At 56.2% G+C, this 22277-nt stretch overlaps 2 protein-coding genes across 2 annotated transcripts in view; one reads left to right on the top strand and one right to left on the bottom strand.

Moving 5' to 3' along the window:
• PHLPP2 (PH domain and leucine rich repeat protein phosphatase 2) overlaps nt 1–5252 on the top strand; it is a 74287-nt gene extending 69035 nt beyond the window's left edge. The window contains exon 19 of the mRNA XM_055145411.1: nt 74–5252. Coding sequence (XP_055001386.1) covers nt 74–1225 — 1152 coding nt within the window. The 3' untranslated portion in view covers nt 1226–5252. The remainder of the gene's footprint in view (nt 1–73) is intronic.
• A 7441-nt stretch (nt 5253–12693) lies between these two features.
• On the bottom strand, nt 12694–21956 carry MARVELD3 (MARVEL domain containing 3). Its single transcript, XM_004600885.3, has 3 exons — nt 21340–21956; nt 19177–19304; nt 12694–13304 (listed from the first exon to the last, which is right to left on the bottom strand). The coding sequence occupies exons 1-3, from the start codon at nt 21954–21956 to the stop codon at nt 12694–12696; spliced, it is 1356 nt and encodes a 451-aa protein (XP_004600942.2).
• Nucleotides 21957–22277: the final 321 nt, after the last annotated feature.

Raw genomic sequence — 22277 nt, 5'->3', positions numbered from 1 at the left:
TCTATCCCAGTGCCCTAAGCATTGTAATCTAGAAAGCATGCTGTTTCTCAGAACTCGCATTGTCTGTCCCTAGGACAACAAAGTGAACGGAGTGACGTGCTGCACCCGGCTGCTGGGCTGCACATACCTCTACCCCTGGGTCCTCCCCAGGCCCCACATAGCCTCTGTCCCGCTCACCATCCACGACGAGCTGCTGATTCTGGGCAACAAAGCCTTGTGGGAACACCTGTCCTATGCAGAAGCCATCGACGCCGTGCACCGCGTGGAAGACCCATTAGCAGCCGCCAAGAAGCTGTGCACGTTGGCCCAGAGTTACGGTTGCCAGGACAACGTGGGGGCCATGGTGGTGTACCTGAACATCGGCGAGGAAGGCTGCACTTGTGAAATGAACGGGCTCACCCTTCCGGGCCCCGTGGGCTTTGCGGCCAGTGTCGTCAAGGACCCCCCCAAGCCAACCACCCCTTCGTCCAGCAGTGGCATCGCCTCCGAGTTCAGCAGCGAGGTGTCCACCTCGGAGGTGAGCAGCGAGGTGGGCTCCACGGCTTCCGATGAGCATAACGCCGGGAGCCTGGAGGCCGGACTGCTCCCGAGGCCCGAGCGGCGCTGCAGCCTCCACCCTGCGCCCTCTGCGGGCGCCTTCCAGCGTCAGCCCTCGTGTGCAACTTTCTCAAGCAACCAGTCCGATAACGGCCTGGACAGTGACGACGAGCAGCCCGTGGCGGGGGTGATCACGAACGGCAGCAGGGTGGAGGTGGAAGTGGACGTCCACTGCTGCCGGGGGCGTGACCTGGAGAGCTCCCCTCCGGCCGCGGGGCGCCCACCTGCCCCGGGTCCCGAGGAGCAGGCGCGGGGGCTGCTCTGGGGAATCCGAAGACAGAACAGCGTCAGCAGTGGCATCCTGGGGCCGGCCAGCAGGGACAGACTGGAGCTGCAGAAGTCACCCTCCGCATCCTGCCTCTACGGCAAGAAACTCTCCAATGGCTCTGTCGTGCCCCTGGAAGACAGCCTGAACCTCATCGAAGTGGCCACAGAAGTGCCCAAGAAGAAAACGGGCTATTTTGCTGCCCCTACACAGCTGGAGCCAGAGGATCAGTTTGTAGTCCCCCGGGACCTCGAAGAAGAAGTGAAGGAGCAGATGAAGCACCACCAGGAAAGCAGGCTCGAGCCCGAGCCCAGCGAAGACGATCGGACCGAGCTCCCGGAGGAGTTTGACACGGCTCTGTAGGGGCCGCTGTGCCCTCCCACAGCCGTCGGTCTCTGCAGAGCCATGGGGGAGGGGGTACCGCTCGGAGCCCAGAGTGGAGCGCGCTGTCAGGGTCTTGCGATAAGCTAGAAAATGCCATCAGTGTTAAGTTTCCCATGTGACCTGCATCGGAATTCCCAGCATTCCTGGGAAGAAAGCGTCCTACCACCTGCCATTAACCCTTTCTCTCCTAGGATAATTTTGAGAATTTGCCTGCCTGGGCAGGAAAGGGACCATTTCTGTGGAGGAGATGACGGAAGATCGATTCCCTTTCCTAATTGCTGCTGATGGATCTCTGTGACAGAGAAATCACCTTATATCTCAGCCTGATGGATGGGATGGGATGTGACGAGTCACATGGCGTTTCATTCTTCTCTACGAGAATACAAAATGACGTTTATTGGAAATGTAGAACCAATCAAACAGCTAATTTATGTATGTAATGTAATGAGAGCACTTTTCATTGACTGTGAACTTTTTATTTTTGAATCTGCACTCGAGCCAATATTCTTAGAGGCAGCCCAGCACCTTTGTCTACAGGCAGAATCGTCCTTGACTGGGTGTTGGAGCCTCCTGTGAGGGTACATGGAAGCATCCTGGGGAATTGCTCTAACTGTTGCATGTCAGACTGTGAAGCGCCTGAGGAATCTGGGGGATTGCGTGGGGACAGATAGGATCTTCTCTGAGGATGAAGCCAGGGAAGGAGAGAGGACCCTGATCAGAAAGAGAATAAATAACTCCTTGACAAATGAGACACCTGCTGGGCACTTCTCAGTAGCTCCCCAAAGGCGCCTGGGGATTGGCTTCTTTCCATGACCCGTGGTGGCTTCAGCAGCCAGCCTCCTACTGTGTAGGGTGGAGGCTGCGTGTGCCCATGGGCCCCTGAGGTAGGGCCCGTGACTCCGAAACCCTGGGGCTGACAGGACAGGTAACAGGGCTGTTCCCAGGCCAGGCCGTGCTTTCTGTCCCTCTAGAGGGTGGTTTTCTCAGATGTTGGGAATAAGAGAGTTCGCCTCTAGAGTGGCTAGCACAGTCTTGACAGAAGACTGCTTGTCCACCTCACATAGCTTTTCAGAGTACTGGGCCAAGTCATTCATATGAGAAAGACTTGATGGAGAAAGTCCTAAGCCTACAAAAAAAAAAAAAAAACCTGGTTTACTGTATTATTTGCACATTCCATGTAACGCTAGCAAAATGCAGTTCCTTCCATATTTCTGTTGCCTTCTCCCATGAAAGATTTACTTAGGAAATTAACTCCTATTCTACAAAATTTTGACATGGCTTGATTTTACCCAGTGGGGAATGTGCTTTGAATTTCCAGAATACTTTCACAACTCAAAAGAAAATAGAGTGGAACCATTTTCAGTTTGTTTCATGAGAAACAAAATATTAAAGATAAGATTTTTATACACACATACATACATCTATATTTATGAGGATTTTTTTAAGTTTACTAAAGCAATAGTAGGAAGCCAGATGACCTGTTCACATGTGTGCACCTTCTGCAAGGCCCTGTGCATGTGTGTGTGTGTGTGTGTGTGTGTGTGTGTGTGTGTGTGTGTGTGTGTATAGAGTTCTGTACCACCAGTTCTGAGAGTTTCATTCCACTCCTCTGAAATTCAACCCCTGAAGATTATGAACTTTGATGGGGCCAGAGAGATAGTATAGCGGGTAAGGCATTTGCCTTGAATGCAACTGACCCGGGTTCAATCCCCAGCACCCCATATGGTTCCCCAAGCCCGCCAGGAGTGATCCCTGAGTGCAGAGCCAGGAGAACCCTGAGCACTGTCAAATGTGGGCCAAAACCAAAATTATGTATTTGAGAATTTGAGTCTCCAAATCCCTGACCTTCTCTGTGTTAAACTACTGGTCAGCTACTGAAAAACTGTAGAACTCAGGTCTTGATTTGAAATGGTTCAGCACATAAGTGGGTGTTTCAAAGCCCAGGTGTTGTTAAATTGACAGAATGATAATATGTTGCTGCCTTATTTTTATATGGGAAAATGGGGGAAAAAATGATGGAAAAACCCAACAAGTTAGTGATGGATGATGTAAAACATCTTTCTGCTCAGATAGCAGAACTTTTAAATTATGGAGTATGATATTGTTTAGAAATTTTCTTTTTTACTAAAACCACTTTAATAGTATTGTCTCTTTTCAAAAAAATCATCCTTTATTTGTGAGCCCTTTTGTTTTCTCTTTGTTTCCCTTCCTACTGATTGGAACCACCACAAAACCTAGTTCTGAAATAACTTTACCCCAAATTTTTTTTTTTATTTTAGTCAGAAGAACTTAAAAATTCCAAATGTTCTTTCATGTGGTAGGTTCATTTTTAGGAAACATTAGGTTGTACTGGAAACCTTTTATGTAAGCTAAACCAAAACCGATGATGATTCTTTTATTGTGACTTCCTTTAATCATCTTCCTCTGTACTTGCTCTGTCTTAACAGAGAGGGTAAGAGGGCCATAGCCCTTTACCAAAAAATACCGTATGGAACTCTTGACCTCAGAGGTCAGCTCGGCCACTGTATTAGCCGGTGAGGCTGGCCAGTGGAGAGAGCCGGTCATCTGTCTCCAGGTGAATGTAATCTCCTTCCAGGACTTTTCACAGCGGGGCGTCGGCGGGTGGCAGAGCGCAACGATCTCTAGCCCCGAGATTCCGGCCTCTGCACGGATCTCAGGTCTCATGGTACCTCCCCTTCATCGAAGAGCGTCACTGCTCCTCGCTGGAGCACTCAGGAGTCCCACGGAAGAAAGAAAAATACCTGAGTGTGGGCCACAACCATGGTATTCTTATTTTTATCTGGATGGATTAGAGATCTATTTGGAACTTTGCTAGTATGTCACAGTGCTACCACAGTCATTGAGTCCCCTGCCTGCTGCGGCGGGGGCTTTGTTGTGCTATTGTAGAGTGTGTGTAGAGTAAGGGGATGAATTCACTTTCTGGGTGTGTGGACGAGCCAACACGAGCAGCTGGCTAATGCCGGGTGCTGTCAGCATGTCAGCATTGTTCGTAGTGAGTGCTGTTTTCCAGGAGCCGGAGCCAGTTCGGTTTGTCTTGTCTACCACACAGCAAACGATGCTCTTCTTTCCACATGAACCTTCAGCAAACACAGGTACTTGGAAGCCACAGGCTCACCTCCATCTACTCAATAATTCTTAATAAAGAGACCTCCATGAAGGGAGCACTTGGCTGTTACCAATAAACGTACCAATTATCCAATAATTAGTCTCCAAGCCATTCGGTGATGTCTGCAGCATCACTGTAGAACTGTCTTGTGTCACTTTTTACTTCCCTTCGGGAGAGGGCTTTCAGGTCCCCCCCACCGGCACCTCTCAATCATGGAGGAAGCGCCTCTTCCTCTCCAGCTAGTGACTTCTGCCCCCTGGTTGGGGAAACACTTCCTAGACTGAGAAACACAGCTCCAGTGGGTCCTGCTGTGGCCCTCACTGGTGATCGCTCACTCACACATAACGCTCCTTGTATTCTAACTGTCGTGCACTTCTAATGCTCTCGGGTTTTCTCTCTGTTGGCCACGGGTGCCATCCAGACAGTGAGTTCATATCTTATGGTTTTGTGCAATCATTGTCGTATTGTAGTCCTAAGACTCATTATAGTGTATTTTTGATATTTTTGAAATGTGTTAAATTTTTTAATTCAATAATATGAGCCAGAGCATGTTGCAGCAAATCTATTGTTTGTAAAAAATAATAACAATAATAAATAACATAAAATGGAATCTTTTTGATGGCTTTGTTTTAAAATGGAATTACCTTTTTTTTTTTTTACAAACATTTTAGCATGAAACTGTGATTTTCTCTCATTTGTATGTAGGATTAGTTTCTTAGCTATGAGTTCCTATAAGGTGTTGTAGCTTTTCTTGCTGTAGAAGAAGATAAACAGATGATGACCACATTCCATGACATTCTATAAGACTGAGTTAAGAAGCTTTTTAATCACCTTTCAAGCTGAAAAGCAATAAAGATTTCTTTTTTTGTTGAGACATTATATTTTGACTTGGTTTATATGTTTATGAAGAAATCCTAAGGATAGAAAATGTGGTCTTTTTTTTTCCCTCTCTCTTTTGGGCCACACCTGGTGGTGCTCAGGGCTTTCTCCTGGCTCTGCACGCAGTGATCACTCCTGATGGGCATATATGGTGCCAGGGGTCACACCCAGGTAGGCTGTGTACAAGGCAAATGCCCTACCTGCTGTACTCTCCCCCAGCCGCCTGACAGCTTGGTCTTTACATGCAGCTTATTAACTAGCTAGAGGCAACTCCCTCTTCTCTGCTCTTTTGTTTTTTGGGGGAGGTGTGGGGTTTGGGGCAGCAACACCCAGCATTGTTCAGGGCTCACTTCTGGCTCTGTGCTCAGGGCTCACTCCTGGTGATTGCTCAGGGCCCATATGCAGCGCCAGGGATCAACCCAGGGTCAGCTGCACGCAAGGCCTTGTCCCGGTATTATCTCTCCAGTCTGTTCTTGAGAATTGATGTCACAGGTGCTAAGTGGATGCTGTGGTCAGGAGTTACACCAGTGGCTTTGGTGTCAGAACTTCATGCACAGTGGCAGTCAGCCCCCTTCTCCCTTGTAATCTCCAGTCTGCCAGTGGACTAGTTCTCATTGTAGACAGGCCACATGAAATGATTTCTCAGCTTCCTCACTGGGTAGACTGGATATTTTTTATTTCTTCTTTTTGGGTCACACCTGCGATGCTCAGGAGTTACTCCTGGCTCTGCACTTAGGAATTACTCCTGGCAGTGCTCCTGGGACCATATGGGATGCCGGGGATAGAGCCTAGTCAGCTGCGTGCAAGGCCCCACCCGCTATACTATCGCTCCAGCCTCTAGAGTGGACATTTTGAAAATGTGGTTCAACAACAGATACTTGAGCACCTTCATTACATGGCACTCCCCCCTTTTATCCATGCCTGGGTGGCTGGAGGGTGGTTCTGAGTATGCACCCTGCCGTGTGGGCTAGGCATTCCCTGGCACACCAAAAACCACAGGAGTCCACGAAGCACCCACCCCCGCCAGGATGCTATCCGTTGGGTCTGCGTATGGTTTCTGCCACTCAGAGTTGCCGTGAGGCACACCGTTTGGCTCTAAAAGGCTGAGTTTGTACGTGGAAACAACAGTCTCTCTCATTGGTTGTGAGTCAGTACTAACAGACGCCTCCTGAACTAGGGCCTGGTGACAGAATGCCTGCAGGTGGATAGGCCACGTTCAGTTCCTCGGCCTTCTGTGAAACAGGAGCACTAAGCTGGGCTGCCTGCCTAGCGGTAGGACAGCAGAGCTGGGCACGTCCTGAGTGTCGGGAGCTCGGGACGGGCAGTGGGTGCTGATACTCATCAGAGGCCCCAGTGAAAGAGCTCAAAGGCCTCGTCTGCATACTGTGCCTGTGTGAGGCGGGCTCGGTCTCCCGGGGAACCACCGGCTGTGCTCCCCAAACAAAGCAAGACCCAAAACAAAAGTAAAGGGCCCATCTCCTCAGGAATAGCATGACAGCCGGCCTCAGAGGCCTGAGTCCCCATATTTTCCCAGCAGAGGCCCCGAGTGTGGGAGCCATGGCAGCAGGACATGTTTCGGGGAGTAGCTGGTAGGTGAGAATAGTTGGGGCAGGGCTACAACAACGGGTTCGTTTTACTGCTGGGAATCCAAGCATATATCCCGGCGTGGAAACCGTGTGGGGCCCTGGCCAGCACCGTGGGATTTAGGATTCTGGCGTGCACAGGTGCTGCCGTCACCCAGAGGGCAGATTTCTAGTTCTTCCCTTTGAGTATAATCTGGAGAGTTTTTAGTTTGGACAGGTGTGAGGATTCGCTGATGGAAGCCAGAGAGATGGCTCGGGGCTGACCTCGTGGCGCCCCTACGTGGCCAATCAAGTACCACTGGGAGTGGCCTCCTCCACCAGGTGTGGCTGCAAAACTAGAAAAACAAAATAGAATTAGGCAATGAAGGTATGGGAGAAGAGAGCAGAAAGGTAACGGGTGGGGGGGGGGGGTGAAAGGGAAGGAGAGTTTGGGGGGGTGGGGGGCAGGAAGAAACAGCCACCAGATGGGGCCATGACATATAGGAAGGCGACAGTGGTTTGTTTCTTTCTGTAGAGGGTAGAAAAGTTTACTGGAAAGTAGAAGAGAAGGAAAGGAACTCCCCACATGGAGAAGAACTTAGTATAGGACTAAGCTCTGATTTCATTTTTAAAAGTAATTTTGTCATATTTTGGACAGACTTATGTTGGCTGAATTATAACTATATTGAGAAGAAAAACAGATTTCTCTCAATCAAATTTGCATTGTGGGTTTATCTTTTTTTTTGGGGGGTGTAAACCCGGCAATGCACAGGGGTTACTCCTGGCTCTGCACTGAGGAATTACTCCTGGTGGTACTCAGGGGACCATATGGGATGCTGGAAATCGAACCCGGGTCGGCCATGTGCAAGGCAAACACCCTACCTGCTATGCTATCGCTCTGGCCCCGGGTTTATAATTTTTAACAACAAATTTTAAATGATTATGAATAAGAATAAATTATTGAAAAGCCAAAGGACAATGAGGAAAAAGAAATTATAATTTAAAAAGAACATATAATATGGGTTGGGAGGAACCAGCTCAAAATTTCCTGCATGACGGGGCTGGAGTGATAGCACAGTGGGTAGGGCGTTTGCCTTGCATGCGGCCGACCCGGGTTCGATTCCCAGCATCCCATATGGTCCCCTGAGCACTACCAGGAGTAATTCCTGAGTTCAAAGCCAGGAGAAACCCCTGTGCATCGCCGGGTGTGACCCAAAACAGCAAAAAAAAAAAAAAAATTCCCACATGTTTTGTATGCAGGAGGCCCTATTCCCTCCCTGGCACTGCCAGGGTCCAGAGCACTGAGCCAGGAGTAGCCACTGAGCACTGCTGAGTGTGGTTCAAGTGACAAGGAGTGGAAATCAAACTAGCAAAGCACCGGAGAGCTAGAGATCTTGAGATGGAAAGTACTGACAACTTTTATTTCTGAGGTTCAGTGTTAGTGATGTTACATCGTGAAAACAATGCAAGGGATGAGAAATCCTCTGCACGCACAGCGGCCTGTGGTCCAGAGGAGGGCGCTGCCCGGGAACGTGGAGGGGCGGGCGTCACCCTCCGCTGTGCTGGGGTTGTAAGGAACCGCTTCATCTTCAACATCAGTTGAATGCCACGTTTCAGGAGATTGTGAGTTTTTGGAGGCCTCGTTGTAAGAAAATACTTCAGGTAAGTGAATCAGTGGGAGGATTTGCTGAGCTGGAAGGCTGGCCCAAAACCAAAACCAAAACAAGAACCAACAACTTTCCTCTGGGTCCAAATGCGGGAAGCTAAGTGGGTGCTGGGCAGGGCCCAGGCTCCCACCTCCTTCAGAAGGGCGCTCCTGGGCACCAGGCACGGCGACTGGGCACCCGGCTTCTGTCTCGGAGGACGTCAGTATGTCATGCTCTGTAGAATCCAGTCCTGGTTCCTCTGAGAAGTGCGGGGGGGGGGGCCATCCCGGTGCAAACGGTGCGTTTCTTTGGGCAACTAGACAGTGAGGACAGGGCGTTGTCACTCCCAGTCCTCATCGCTCCGAGTTTCACCAGGGCCCAGGCACGGTGACCCTTGCACGTGGACAGTGTCTATTTCTAGTTGCATCTCAAGGCAGGCTGGACTCCAAATCCTGGCATTGCTCTGCCAGCATTGATAGAGAGGGAAACCCGAGCCAGTCAGCACACTGGGCACCGGCCACCGCCACGTCTGCAAAAGCCACGGCGGTCAACGGGACCCCACGGCCCGTGCTGTGGAGAGCGTGGCTGCCAGGGCACCCAAGGGGGCTGTCAGAGCGTTCCCGACCACAGGTACTCAGGGGCGTGTCCGTAACTTGGAGGCACTGACCGGCTGTCCTTGCAGAGACGCTTCTGTTCCCGCATGCTCCGGAGGACCAGCACCACACTGGCGCTGTACATCAGCACCAGCAGGCAGGCAAAGGTGGCGGCTGCCCCGTCAGTGCCGGCCAGCTGGCAGTTCATCCACGTGAGGCCTCTGCGGGCATACAGCCTTTCCCGGGCCTTGCACGTGTCCGTGGCGTTGATCCGAAGGGCCCCGTGCAGGTAGAAGCCGATGCCCACGCAGTAGCCCGCGGCCGCCAGCACGCTGAAGGCCACCTCCAGGAGCAGCCACCGGGGTGGCAGCCTGCTCAGGCTCTTGGCTCCTTGCAGCAGGACGCCCATGGTGAGGACCCCCAGGCCCAGGGACACGGCCACGCCGCCGTATATCAGGGGCGAGCGCAGGACCGTGTACTGCTGGTCCAGCTGGCGGACCTGTTCCAGCTCGGTGCCCTCAAACGGAAAATAGTTGCTCCCGAAGCTGCCGCCGCTGGTGAAACTGGCGCTGACCCCCGCCAGCGCAAAGTAGGAGGCCACGACGCATATGAGCACCATCCCATTCAAGATCACCGCCACCATCTGGACCACACCTACGAGAGAGATTTGCGGTTTAACGGGGGAACGCGCCCGGGAACGCTCCCCAGGGCAGGCTGGAAACCACCTGTGGGGCCTCGCTGGGAGGAGGGGTCCAGTCCCAGGCGGTCACCTTCGCCTTTGGGTTTTTCTTAATGTAACTGAATGCACACCCATCGCATGGCCCGGAAGAGGAATGTTGGGGCTGGAACCATAGAACCGCGGGGAGGGCGCTCGCCTGGCACCCGGCCCACGCCCTACATGGTCCCATGAGCCCCATCAGGAGTGATCCCTGAGCACAGAACCGGGAGTCAACCCTGAGCAAAACCGGTGTGGTCCCCCAAAACAAAGAGAATGCAGTCTTGGCCAGGAGATGGCTCAAAGGGTCGGGGTGCTTGCCCTGCCCACAGGAGCCCTGGTTTCCATCTGTCTAACAGCGTGACCCCTCCCCCAGTGAAAGCTTAGATCTGCTCAAAACCACGTGCAGAAATGTTCAAGGAAGCTTCATTACATAGAACGAGGCACCAGACCAGCTGTCCCGGGTGGCGGGGGTTGGGGGGACAATGCCACTGGACAGTTCCTGGAACATTTGGCGCAGCCATAGGAAGGTCTGACTGTGCCATGACCTTCCTGATGCCTGATGGGACGGTGCCATCCCAAGTGCCATGACATCTGGGATCTCTGGGCAATTAGGAGGGAGGGGGGATCCGCCTGGTGGGGTGCGTGCAGATTCCAGGCGGCGGCTGTCAAGGCCCTGGCAGTTGGCTGAGGAGCGTGAACCCACGAACCCCTGTCCACCCAGCACGAGGAGCGCTGGTCACCATCCCAACTGCAGAGCTAACGACTCACTCTCATGCAGGGTGTGTGTGTGTGTATCTCAGCCCCATTTACCTCATGATCTTGCTCTGTGTGTGTGTGTGTGTGTGTGTGTGTGTGTAGCTCAGCTCCATTTACCTCATGATTTTGCTCTGTGTGTGTGTGTGTGTGTGTGTGTGTGTGTGTGTAGCTCAGCCCCATTTACCTCATGATCTTGCTCTGTGTGTGTGTGTGTGTGTGTGTGTGTGTAGCTCAGCCCCATTTACTGCATGATCTCGCTCTGCCTTCGTTTCCCTTCTGTGAACATGCTGGTGTGCCCCCTCACCCTGACCACATCACGGTTTCCTCTGGACTGAGTGGACATCCCGGTCTACACAGTTCGAGCCCCAAATTAATCTGCAACAACCAAGAGGAATCATGGTCTTTGGCCGGGTCCAATGTCGTGATCTATTGAAAGAACAGGCCCCTGAGTGTGACCGCGGCACCAGCCAGCTCTGACCTGGCTTCACTCTCTACATGCAACAGGCCCCACACGACTGCCAGGATGGAAGTAGAGACAGACATATCTGGGGCAACCCAGTAACCAGCACTGTTGGCCGGCTCCTCCTGGTGAGACAGACCCTCCTCTGGGACAGCAGGGGACGCAGCAGAGCCACAGAAAGGCTGAGAGAGCCCAGAGATTGGTGCCCTGAACCACATCCTTCTAGGTGAGGCTTTTGTAGCTGCCCAGTTAATACGCAGTTCCTTCCACCTCTACTTTCTGACAAGTGTGAAAAAACTGAGGAGCACCAATCAACCTTTCTCTTTAAAATTAAAAATAATATATCCTTGGGCCGGCAAGCCAGGCAAAATGAGAAATAAATAGGCTTAAGAAGAAACCACTTGACCAGGAGGCCTGGTCAGTGGATGGAAGCTTGCTACAAGTGTGTGGGAGGGGGGATGGGGCAGTTAATTAGAGAAGGAACCAGCATGACAATACTAGTTAGAAATGATCACTTTGGTCAGGCACTGAATGTTGAAAGTAGATAAAGGAATATACCTGATAACTTTTCAGTTATCTGCATTGCAAGCCATAGTGCCCAAAATGAAAGGCGGGGCTGCCATAGAGGCAGAGGAGGGGAAAACGGGAGGGAAAACGGGGACATTGGTGGTGGGAAATATACACTGATGAAGGGACGGGTGTTAGAACATTGTATGACTGAAACCCAATCATGAACAACTTTGTGACTGTGTACTCACTGTGATTCAATTAAAAAATTAAAAAAAATCCACTTCCTTGTAGAAGGATGCTCTGCTCATGAGTACACGGGCAAGCGTGAATAGGTTATTCCCTAAGCCCCAGAGGGGCTCACCTTTAGATGTGGTAAGTGGCTTGTATTTCAGGGATAATGGAAACGTAATGAGAACCATCACCTCCGAGTTCAAGATTTTCTTTGAGTTTTTATTAGCATCACATGAAGCACAGGGCATGTTCTCTTGGATCAAGAAAATACTGTCCCAGGGCAGAGCCGTGAAGCTCGGGGCCTGAAGCAGCATTCTCTTGCTGGGAAAGCCGCTGCGTTCTTTTATTCTGGTTGGATCCTGAATCCCAGATGGTGGGTTGAATTCTTCTGACAATGGTACATTTACAAGAGGTACAAAACACTTATTGAGCTTCGGGGCCCCTGGATGGGGCGAGGAGAATGGCTTCTTTGCAACCAGTGAGTTAATCTGATCTCCTTGGCCTCCACCCCCGCCTCCCTCCAGCTTGAATCTTATAGACGTTGCCTCCAGCCCTGGGGTGCCCACCCCGCAGAGGACAGGCAGCCCGAGTGTATCTGGGGCTGCAGGTTTCGGTCTCGTTTGGCTGAGCCTCACCCACACGGGCTTCCCCCACGGACGAGTTCCACGGCGAAAGGAAGAGCCGCCGAGAAGCTGCTCCCAGCATCGACATTCAGCAGAACGGTTTTGGGGTTGATTTTTTTTTTTCTTTTTCCACGCTGGCGGTTGAGCTGAGGGACTTGGCTTGCCCAACCTCCGAGCCACACCAGGGTGGGCAGAATGCTCAAACTCCCCGAGGGGGCCCCACCCTATGGGCGCTCAGGGGTCGCTCCCAGCACAGGGCGTCACCCCTGGGTTGGCCGTGTGCAAAGCAAGCGCCTAAGGCCCTCCCCGCTCCGTGCTCTCCCTCAGGCCCCTGCAGCGCTTCTAAAACATCAACACATGTGCTGGCTTCTCCTTCAGTGACCTGACCTTTCGGTAGCCCTTGAAGGCCAGCACTGCCCCCAGAATAAAGAACCCCATGGCCAGGGCAGCGAAGACGCCCGCCCCGATGTCTCCGGCGTGGAAGGTGCAGGTGAAGCCGCTGTAGCCTTTGCTCTGGTACAGGGCCTCCCTCTCCTGGCACACGGGCGAGGCGTAGGCGGCCGAGAGGCGCTGGAAGAAACAGTACATGGCGGGCACGTAGGCCCCGGCCACCAGCGCGTCCAGCAAGCCCTCCGCCACCAGCCACAGGGGGCAGTGCCACGGCACCCGGAGGACGCCCAGGAGGAGGAGGAGGCAGCCCCAGGCCATGAGGGCCCCGCTGAAGCCCATGGCCGCAATGACCGTGGGCAGCTTCAGCTGGTAGAACTGCACGTCCAGCTGCTGCGCCTTCTCCCCGTCAGCCCCCTCGAACCCACTGTAGGCGCCTCCGTACTGGTAGTAGAAGATGCCCCCCAGGCTGGTGATGCCCGTGTAGCCCCCCGTGGAGCTGTAGGACATGGAGCTGCAGGCCAGGATCAGCAGGTTGAGGAGCGCCTCCAGCATCTGGCAGCAGGCTGCAAGAGAAGCGGGCGCCGCTGAGGGGCAGGGACGGTGCTGGGGGACCTGGCCCAAGTGTCCCGTCCAGGCGTGGGACGGGAAGGCGCAATCCCGGAACGGCACAGTCAGTGGCTGATTGTGGGGGGCGGCCAGGGTGCTGAGTGGCGGAGGCAGGACGCCCCGAGTCCTCTCAGGGGAGCACCGTGGCTACGTCTAGCCTGGCAGAGGAGGGGCCCCTACCTCTCCCCAAGGGGAACCCGGGAGAAGCAGGCGAGTCGCGCCTGGAAAGTGGCTCAGGGTGGACCGAAGAGATAGTACAGCGGGGAGGGCATCTGCCTTGCATGCACACGGCTGACCCGGGTTCAACCCTCGGCATCCCATGAGGTTCTCCCAAGCAGGAGTAATCCCTCAGTGCAGAGTCACGAGGAAGCCCTGAGCAGGCTGGGTGTGACCCAAAAATAAAATAAAATAATAAATCAATAAATAAACAAATAAATAAATATGGCTCAGGGTGTGGGAGGTAGAAGATTCCGCTCCCGGGCCCCCCCGATTCGGGGCACGGGAGGGCGAGTCACGGGAGGTGGGGTCCCCTGAGCCCCACTGGGTGTGGCCCCCAAACACTGATGACCAAAACCAACACCCCAGGGTGGCCGGTGCCTAGATGCAGTGGGCAGGTTTTGGGGTCTCACTTTGCTTCCTCGAAGGAGCCGATCTGGGCGCGGCCGCTGTCCCTGGGGTCCTGCAGGGCGGGGGCCGGTCTGTCCATGGCAGGAAGGAGCCGCAGCTCCCCACGGCACTGCCCGCCGCCGCCGGCAGTGTAGACCCGCACCCAGAAGGCTTTGCCTTTGCACTGACCCGCTTTCCGCCTGCAGGGGCCTTGCCCTGCTGGGGTCTCGTGCCCGCGTTGGTGCGGTGCCCCTGCTCAGCACCGGGTAAGGCGCTGCGGCCTCCTCGTGCCTGGGCACCGTGTCCACCCACAGATGGGCAGCAATAACCAGGGGCTGGGCCAGGGTTCAAAACCCTGCACAGTGTCAGCAGACTGAAAACCAGCCCCTCTTCCGGTTTTGTTTTCGGGCCACACCCAGTAGTGCTCAAGGGGTTACTCCTGGCTCTGTTCAGGGATCACTCCTGGGAGGGACGGAGCCGTATGGGGCGCAGGGGACAAACCCGGGTCAGCCGCATGCAAGGCAAGTGCGCGCTCTCTCTCTCTCCCCAGGCCCCCCCTTCCCCTCCCCTCCCCCTCTCTCCCTGCCTCTTCCCCCCTCCCTCTCTCTACTCCCCCACATCTCTCTCCCTCTCTCCCCCTTTCTCTCCGCCCCCCCTTTGGAGAGACGAGACTCATGCTCGGACCCGGTGTTCGCTCCTCAGGCTCACGTGCTCCATTTCTAATGAAGTCCCCTCCACTACAACCCCGACGCCCTGAGTCTCCCCAAATGCAAGTGGCACTACTGTTTACTATTTTCTTTAAATACAAACACGACACATATTTACTGTAAAAAAGAAGTTAGAATATAAACACATAAAATTAAAGTCCAACCAGGTAAAAGTAAACCCTTGCTACTTTTTCTTTTCTTTTTTTTTTTTTTTTTGCTTTTTGGGTCACACCCAGCGATGCTCAGGGGTTACTCCTGGCTTTGCACTCAGGAATTACTCCTGGCGGTGCTTGGGGGACCGTATGGGATGCCGGGGATCGAACCCAGGTCAGCCGCGTGCAAGGCAGACGCCCTACCTGCTGTGCTATCACTCTGGACCCTACTTTTTATTTTCAATCTGAACTTTCCCACTGCATATGCATAGTTTCTACTATTGTTCATTTACGAGAGAGAGAGACAGAGAGACAGAGAGACAAAGAGAGAAAGAGACAGAGAGACAGAGAGAGACAGAAGAGAGAGAGAGAGAGAGAGAGAGAGAGAGAGAGAGAGAGAGAGAGAGAGAGAGAGAGAGAGAGAGAGAGAGAGAAAGGTGTGGAGACTTCTCAAAAAAAAAAAAAAAAAGAGGCCATGAGTTTCCATATGAGCCTGAGTTTCCCTCCTGGCACCTACCCCAAGGACAGTAAAACAGTCATCTGCAGGGACACATATACTCCCACAGTCACCACGCACTAGTCCCAACAGCCGAGATCTGGAAACGACCGAGTGCCTGGGCGCAGAGAAGCAGGGACAGCGCCGGCGGTGGGTGTCTAGGGGGCCCGGGGAACGCTACTTGGCTCTGAGAAAAGATGAAATCTTTCCGGAGTCGGGGAGAAAAAGACAAATACCAGAGGCCCTGCTCATCCGCGGTGCGAGAAACAGCCAGAGCAGAGACGGTCCCCGGTGGGTACCGCCCCTGAGGCAGCCAGGGGGGCAGTGGAGGGGAGAAGGGGCCTTGGGCAGCAGCAGAGGGTCCCTGACACTGCAGGAGGAGGTGACGCAGCAGCGCAGGCATAAAGCAAAGATGCGGAGCTACTACGAACCGCCATGCCCCAGTTAAGAGAACTGGAGGGGGGCGGGGGGGCGGGAATCTTGGTATTTTTGAAGAATAGCTATTCTAGAAAGGTCTATTATAAATATAAGTATTACTTAACTCCCTCTCCCCAACAACAATTACATTACTTATAAATTCTGGAAATAATTGGTTTATCATCCTTAGAAGAAAGGCAACGCGCCAGGCTGACAGCAGACACTTGTCACTTTTTCATGTCATGAACTTGGTTTCTCTTCCTTCCTTCCCTCCTTCCTTCCCTCCTTCCTTCCTTCCTTCCTTCCTTCCTTCCTTCCTTCCTTCCTTCCTTCCTTCCTTCCTTCCTTCCTTCCTTCCTTCCTTCCTTCCTTCCTTCTTCCTTCTTTCCTTCCTTCCTTCCTTCTTCCTTCTTTCCTTCCTTCCTTTCCTCCCTCTCTCCCTCCCTCCCTCCTTCCTTCCTTCTCTCTCTCTCTCTCTCTCTCTCTCTCTCTCTCTCTCTCTCTCTCTCTCTCTTTCTCTCTCTCTCTCGTTATTTTTAGACTACCTGGAAGAGGGAATGCAGGGGAATCTACTTTGCTGTCTGCAAGCTGAAAGCTGACTCATTCACTTCACGAATGGCGTCTGCAACAAGACTGAGTAAATAACTAAAAGAAAGAAAAACATGAAAACGCAAACGGTTCTCCAAGCACTGCTGTAGCCCCCCAGCAAACAGATGTGCTGGAAAGACGGCACGAGGTGTAAGTGCTGGGCTGCAGGGGACCCCCGCCGGCTTCCCTGCCTCGAGCACGCCGGGGCTCCAGCAGGAGCGACCCTGAGCACGGCAGGGTCGCGTTCCCTACAGTGAGCATTCTTTCTTTTGCGGCAGACAGAAGCCTCCTACCTCGCGGATGGCACGCTGGGAACACTCACGTGAGCCCCAGGGGCTCTAGGGCAGGATGCCCCGCCTGGGCCAAACACGCTTTGACATTTAACACGTGAAACTGGCGCTTCGCACTTGGCTGTGCCCAAATCACCCGCGGAAGCCTCTGTCCTGCTCCAGCTTTCGGAGAGCCCGGGGCCGGGGGCAGCGTCGGGGTGTCTGTTCTGGAGAGTGAGCACAGCCGGGGGCACCTGCCTTGCACGCCATCCAGGTTTGGTCCCCAGCACCCCACATGGTCCCTCTGAGCACAAAGCCTGAGCTTTGTCCTGAGCACGGCCAAGTGTGGCCCCAGATGAACAATGACCAAATAAAGGTTCAGCCCTATGCCTCTGGGGAGCCCCAGCACCCCCGGGCCTGAAAACGCCCAGGACCTCCCCCCTGGCTCCCCCCATCTGCACGAGGGAGATTTCCGAGTCAGCCCACCCCTGCCCCCAGCAGCAGCCACGCATTTCCGGTGCATCTTTCCGGGGTCCGTCCAGAATTCCAGTGTGTCCAGGCGTGGACACCGGGCGTCGGCCCCACCCCAAGCTCCGACTAGAGCTGTGAATTCATCCTTTCAGGGGGAACTGCAAGTGTTAGCGGGGAGCGGAACCCCACTGCTGCTCCGCCCCCCAGATCCCGTTCAACATGACCCCAGGTCAGTGGCATGGCCAGGGTCCGAGAGACAAGTCCTGCACACAGTTTCTTGGGAATGGGGTGAGGGGGTAAAAAAAAATTCAAAATTCACCTCTCCGGGAAGCCTGAAACTGAGGGCACAGAATCAAGGTTCGAGCACTAGGGGCCCGCAGGGCAGCACCCCAAATGTGCCCCAAGGGAGGTGAGCTGGAAAGGCACCTACTGAGGGCCGCTGCTTGGTCACTTGCTCTGCCCGGAACTTCTCCCTCCTCCCCGGGACAGTCCACACTGCAGGGGCTCACTGCTGGCAGGAAGGGTCCCGGCTGCACCTGAGACAGGGTAAGCGTCTCAGGCTCCCCTCCTTATATCTGGGTGCACACTTCCTACCTGAGACGGTGACCGGACGCGTTTTCATGTGGGGCTCGGGGTGCCCCTCAGCGGTTAGCCACAGCCCAACCTCTGGGCCCCAAGCCAGAAGCTGCTAAAGCTCCGGAGAAGTGAGGATTTTATTTCTTTGGGGGGGCAGGGGTGAGGGGTGGAGAGCCTACCAGCAGTGCTGGGGCCCTGTGCTGCCAATGACCACCCAGATCACTCCAGTGATGCTTGGGGGTGTCCAGCATCAAACCCAGAGATGCTGTGGGGGGCGGGATGTGGGCATGAGGTGCTGGAGATGAAACCGGGGTCCGACATGACACTCTCCCTGGCCCGAGAGGGAGGGTTCTTCCTGCCGGGCCGTGGAACTCAGTGTAATCCCATACTCATACATGGCTGGAACCGCCCAGCAAAAGGCCCTGATCTCACTCCCTCGGGCCCAGAACTTTCCCCCTCGAATTACACAGCTGAGGGAACTCTCTCACCAGCCCCGTGAGTCACAGGGACTCACCCTGAGAGACAAGATTTTCCTCATTGCTGACGAGGCACGAGGGCGGCTCTGGAAGCCACAGGAGGAAGTGCCCGCTGCTGCCCACACTTCGGATGTTTTTTTTTTTTTCTGGGGGATGGCACCCCCCGCAGTGCTCAGAGCTTACTCCTGGCTCTGCGCTCAGGGGTCACTCCTGGCAGAGCTCGGGGAATCAAACAGGGCTCGGAGCACTGAACCCGGGTCAGCCGCGCGCAAGGTGAACGCTCTAGGCCCAGAACCAGGTCTTAACGCGAACCTTCTTTCTTTCTTTCAGAACATTCTCCCCAAACGGAAAAGCAGACAAGCAGGCGTGGGCGTCTGTCGCCAGCCGTGGAGGTGCTGGCCTGCGGGCACCTTCCCTGGGACCCGACCCTCCATAGTGACAGTCCGTGGCTGGTCAGGACACTGAGTGTTGCCGCACACCCCGCCACTCCCTGGTCGCTCCAGGGCCTGGAGACCCACAGGAAATGTGGCCGCATCTTCCAGACTTGCAGGGCTGGAGAGATCATCCCGGGGTGGAGGCGCTCCGTCCCAGGCGGCTGACTCCTGTCAAATCCAGCGCCACCCGGGGTCCCTCCAGCACAGCCGGGGTCACTCCTGAGCACAGAGCCAGGAGCAGCCCCTGAACACGCTGGCTGTGCCCGCCCCACCAAAAACATTCCTGATATTTGCCACCTTTTCAGGTCCCATTTTCTTTAAAAAGGAAAATGAGAGATCGTAGACTGGGTAGGGCGCTTGCTTTCTCCGCGGCCAGTCTGGCTTTGACGGTTCCTGGAATCATGCATGATCCGTGCATCTGGCACGGCCAGGAGTGACCCCCGAGCACAGAGCCAGACGGAAACTCTGAGCACTGCCAGGCATGCCCACACCCCCCACAAAAAAAAAAAAGAAAGAAAAGGTGCCCACGTAGGTGGGGAAATAAAAGTGGTGGAAGCCCCAAAGATCCCCCAGCCCGGTGCCCCTCCCCCCAGGCCCTTCCCTCTTACGAAGCCCAGAGCCCGAGGCGCCAGCTCACCTCTCCCCGTGCACAGGTAGCGGCATTTGTGGCAATCCAGGAGGCCCCGGGCCTCCGACTGGTAATAGTCCACGTCCTCTCGTCCAGGCCCGGGGTATGGGGGCAGGTAGCTCTCTGCAGCGAACTCACTGCAATAAACACATACACGGCCATCAGGGGCTGCTCTGCGCGGGGCTGGACGGTGAGTGACCACAGGGGAGTGATGGGGCCTGCAGCATCTCACGCTCAGAGCTCTCCGCCAAACCACCCCCAGGGCACCCAGATGAGGGCCCTTGGGTGCGCTGGCTGCTGCTGCTGCCTCTCGCCCGGCTGCCTTCAGGGCGGCAGGAATGAGTGAAGTAGGGGTGAGGAGAAGCCTTTGCAGGGGGAGGCAGGGGCGGTCAGCCCTCAGACCCCAAGGCACGCCCCCGCCCCCCAATGGCATTCTCTTCCTTATTACCCAAACTTACTTGGCCCCTTTTCAGAAAAACAAAAAGAAAAAAAGAAAAAGAAAAACAAACCCTCAGCGAGAAGAAACCCTGCCTTCTTTAAGGGAAACAAAGAGAAAGTGACCCCCAGTTGCACCCAAGGCTACTTACTAGGACCCCGGGGATTGTTCCAGTGTCCCCACACACTGACACTGTCTCACTTTGGGAAACAACTTCTAAGATGTCACACATAGATCTTTTGTGGGGGAGGTGGTTTGGGGCCACACCTGGTGGTGCTCAGGGCTGACTCCCGGCTTAGAGATCATTTTTGGTGGGCTCAGGGAGGACACGCGGTGCCAGGGATGCAGCGTGCAAAGCCAGCAGCTTAATCCCGGGACTCTCTCCCGCCCCAAGCGTTTGTGGTTTGGGTTTGAAATCCAAAGACTCTACATGCGAATAAAATCTAAACTATCACTTGGCACGGCCCACAGAACCAGCCAAGGTAACTAATTTCCCTTCCTCCTGGCCCCCCAAAGAAAGACCCTTCGCCCCAAGAGCCGGGAGCGCCAGAGCAGCAGCGGCCCCAACCACCCCCCTCGGCTGGTGGAGTCTATTCTCAGCGCAGCGCTCCCAGGCTTCCCCCTCCGGATTCCTTTCCGCAAGCCGCGCTTTACACTGCGGTGGCCCGGGACTTCCGGAGCCCCCCGCTGGGCCCCCTCGGCTCTCACTGCACTGGCCGTTGCCTCGGGCCCTTCCTGGCCGATCCAGTCCCCGCCCTCTCGCCTGTCCATCACGTGAAGGCTCCTAACCCGGAGGGAAACACGGAAGTAAACTGCCCTTTACTGAGAACCCTCGACTGGAGCGAGCAAAGCCCGCGGCGGGGACCCTGGCCACTGGGGGGGGCAGAAGGACCCTGGACCAGCGCTGTCCTGGGAGGCAGGTCCTGCAGTGACAGGGCGGCTCGGCCGGGGCCCCTGGGGTGCGGCCGGGGTCAGAGTGCGGCCGCGGGCCAGCGGGTTTCGATAAGGAAAGATAAAGGAAAGATAAAGGCAGGACCAGCACGGGCCAGCGGGGCTGAGCCGCCAGGTCCCGCCGCCCTGCACCTGCGGGGCTTAGCGACCAGGCGCAGGTGCACCAGGGGACCCGTCTGGCGTGCCCCGTCCGTGGAACTGCACGCATGCTGGGGAGAAAGGGGGTCTCTGTAGGGGTGGGGTGGGGGTCTAGCGCCTCCCCCTCCCGCCCACGGAATCCCCCAGAAGGGCGCGGGGCTTGGAACCTGGCTGGCCCCTTCCGGTGACCCTGCTAGAGCTTGCGGTGGGGGCGTGGGCAAAGGCGGGGTCTGAAGGGGCAGCTCAGAACGACCCTGGCCACCAAGGGGCCACGGTCTCCGCCGTGAGAGGGGGGCGGTGGATGGAGAGTGGGGCAGCCCCCAGCTGGCTGGGCCCGCGCTATCAGCCCGTCTGGGGGGCGGGCGAGCTCACTCCAGCTCCTTCCCGACGCGCGGGCTGCTGGCGGGGCATCCGGCTTGGCTACAGGGGCTGGGGTCCAGCAGCGGGGCGACCCTAGGCTTCGCGTCCCTCCCGGGTCACCGCTCAGCGCGCCAAGGCAGGAGGGGTAGGGGGCGGGGCAGGGGGGCACCGGAGTGGCAGCCGCGTCCCCCACCCCGTGCGCGCGCCCCGTGGTGCCCCCATGCGCCCCCGCTCCACTCCTGGGCCCCCCTCTGGGCCCCTCGCCGCCCCCTGCTCCCCTCGCTCACCTTTCTGGCCCGCGGTACCCGTAACTCTGCTTCCAGGCGGGCGGCGACTCCGGGGGTCCCCAAGGCGCGGCTCCGGGGGGCGGGGCGGCGTCCCAGGGCGGCCTCGGAGGTGCGTCCCGCGTCCGGCCGGGACGGGGTCTCCCTCCAGCTCGCTGCTCCCCCTCGCCAGGCTCCCCGGGCGCAGCCCCGTCGTAGAGGGGATCTCGGCCCTTCGCCCGGTCCCAGTCGCGCCTGTCTCCGCGCTTTTCCCCGTTGCGGTCCCCGCGCCCGTCCCTGCGCCCGTCCACACTCCTGTCCCCGTTGCGGTCCCTGCGCCCGTCCACACTCCTGTCCCCGTTGCGGTCCCCACGGCTGTCCCCCCTCCTGTCCCCGTTGCGGTCCCCACGGCCGTCCCCTCTCCTGTCCCCGTTGCGGTCCCCACGGCCGTCCCCTCTCCTGTCTCCGCTCCTGTCCCCACGTCCGTTCCCACGCCCGTCCCGGCTCCTGTCCCCGCGCCGCGTCCCGGCTCCGTCCCGCGGCCGCTCGGGCCGGCGCTCTCGGTCGGCCCTGGGAGGCCGCCCCGGGTCGCGCTCTCTCGGCCGGGCCCGCGACTCAGAGGGCCTCGACGGCCCCTCCATGGCCCGGTTCCGCGTCCCGGGCCGGAAGCGAGTCGAGGGCAGGACACACGCCCCAAGTTTGCGGGGCAGGTGGCCGGGGCGGGGCCGACGGCGCGGGACGGGCACCTGCGCGCACGCGCACTCGCCGCCGCCGCCCTGGGACGCACCTGAGCGCGCGCGCCGGCAGGGGGCGCCGCGGGACCGACCGTCTGAGCTGAGACCCCGCCAGGCTGCGCTCAACTTCCTCAGCACCCGGCTTGCTGTCCTGGACTGCGCGGCCACTCCTGGCCGGGTCATCTGCCACCCGCGGGGCCAGCGTCTGGCCCCGTGCAATAGTCGTGG

This window comes from Sorex araneus, chromosome 8 (assembly GCF_027595985.1).
Source record: "Sorex araneus isolate mSorAra2 chromosome 8, mSorAra2.pri, whole genome shotgun sequence".
Taxonomy (NCBI): Eukaryota; Metazoa; Chordata; class Mammalia; order Eulipotyphla; family Soricidae; genus Sorex; species Sorex araneus.
Note: the sequence above shows the minus strand (reverse complement) of the source record. Positions and strands in the feature narration are given on the sequence as shown.

What these genes read in the sequence shown, in the direction of transcription:
- MARVELD3 (XM_004600885.3), bottom strand. Translation starts at nt 21,956, where the DNA reads ATGGAGGGGCCGTCGAGGCCCTCTGAGTCGCGGGCCCGGCCGAGAGAG. An exon ending in GGGTACCGCGGGCCAGAAAG is followed by an intron (nt 19,305 to 21,339) that starts GTGAGCGAGGGG and finishes TGTTTATTGCAG; the next exon opens with TGAGTTCGCTGCAGAGAGCT. An exon ending in CTACCTGTGCACGGGGAGAG is followed by an intron (nt 13,305 to 19,176) that starts GTGAGCTGGCGC and finishes CTTCTCTTGCAG; the next exon opens with CCTGCTGCCAGATGCTGGAG.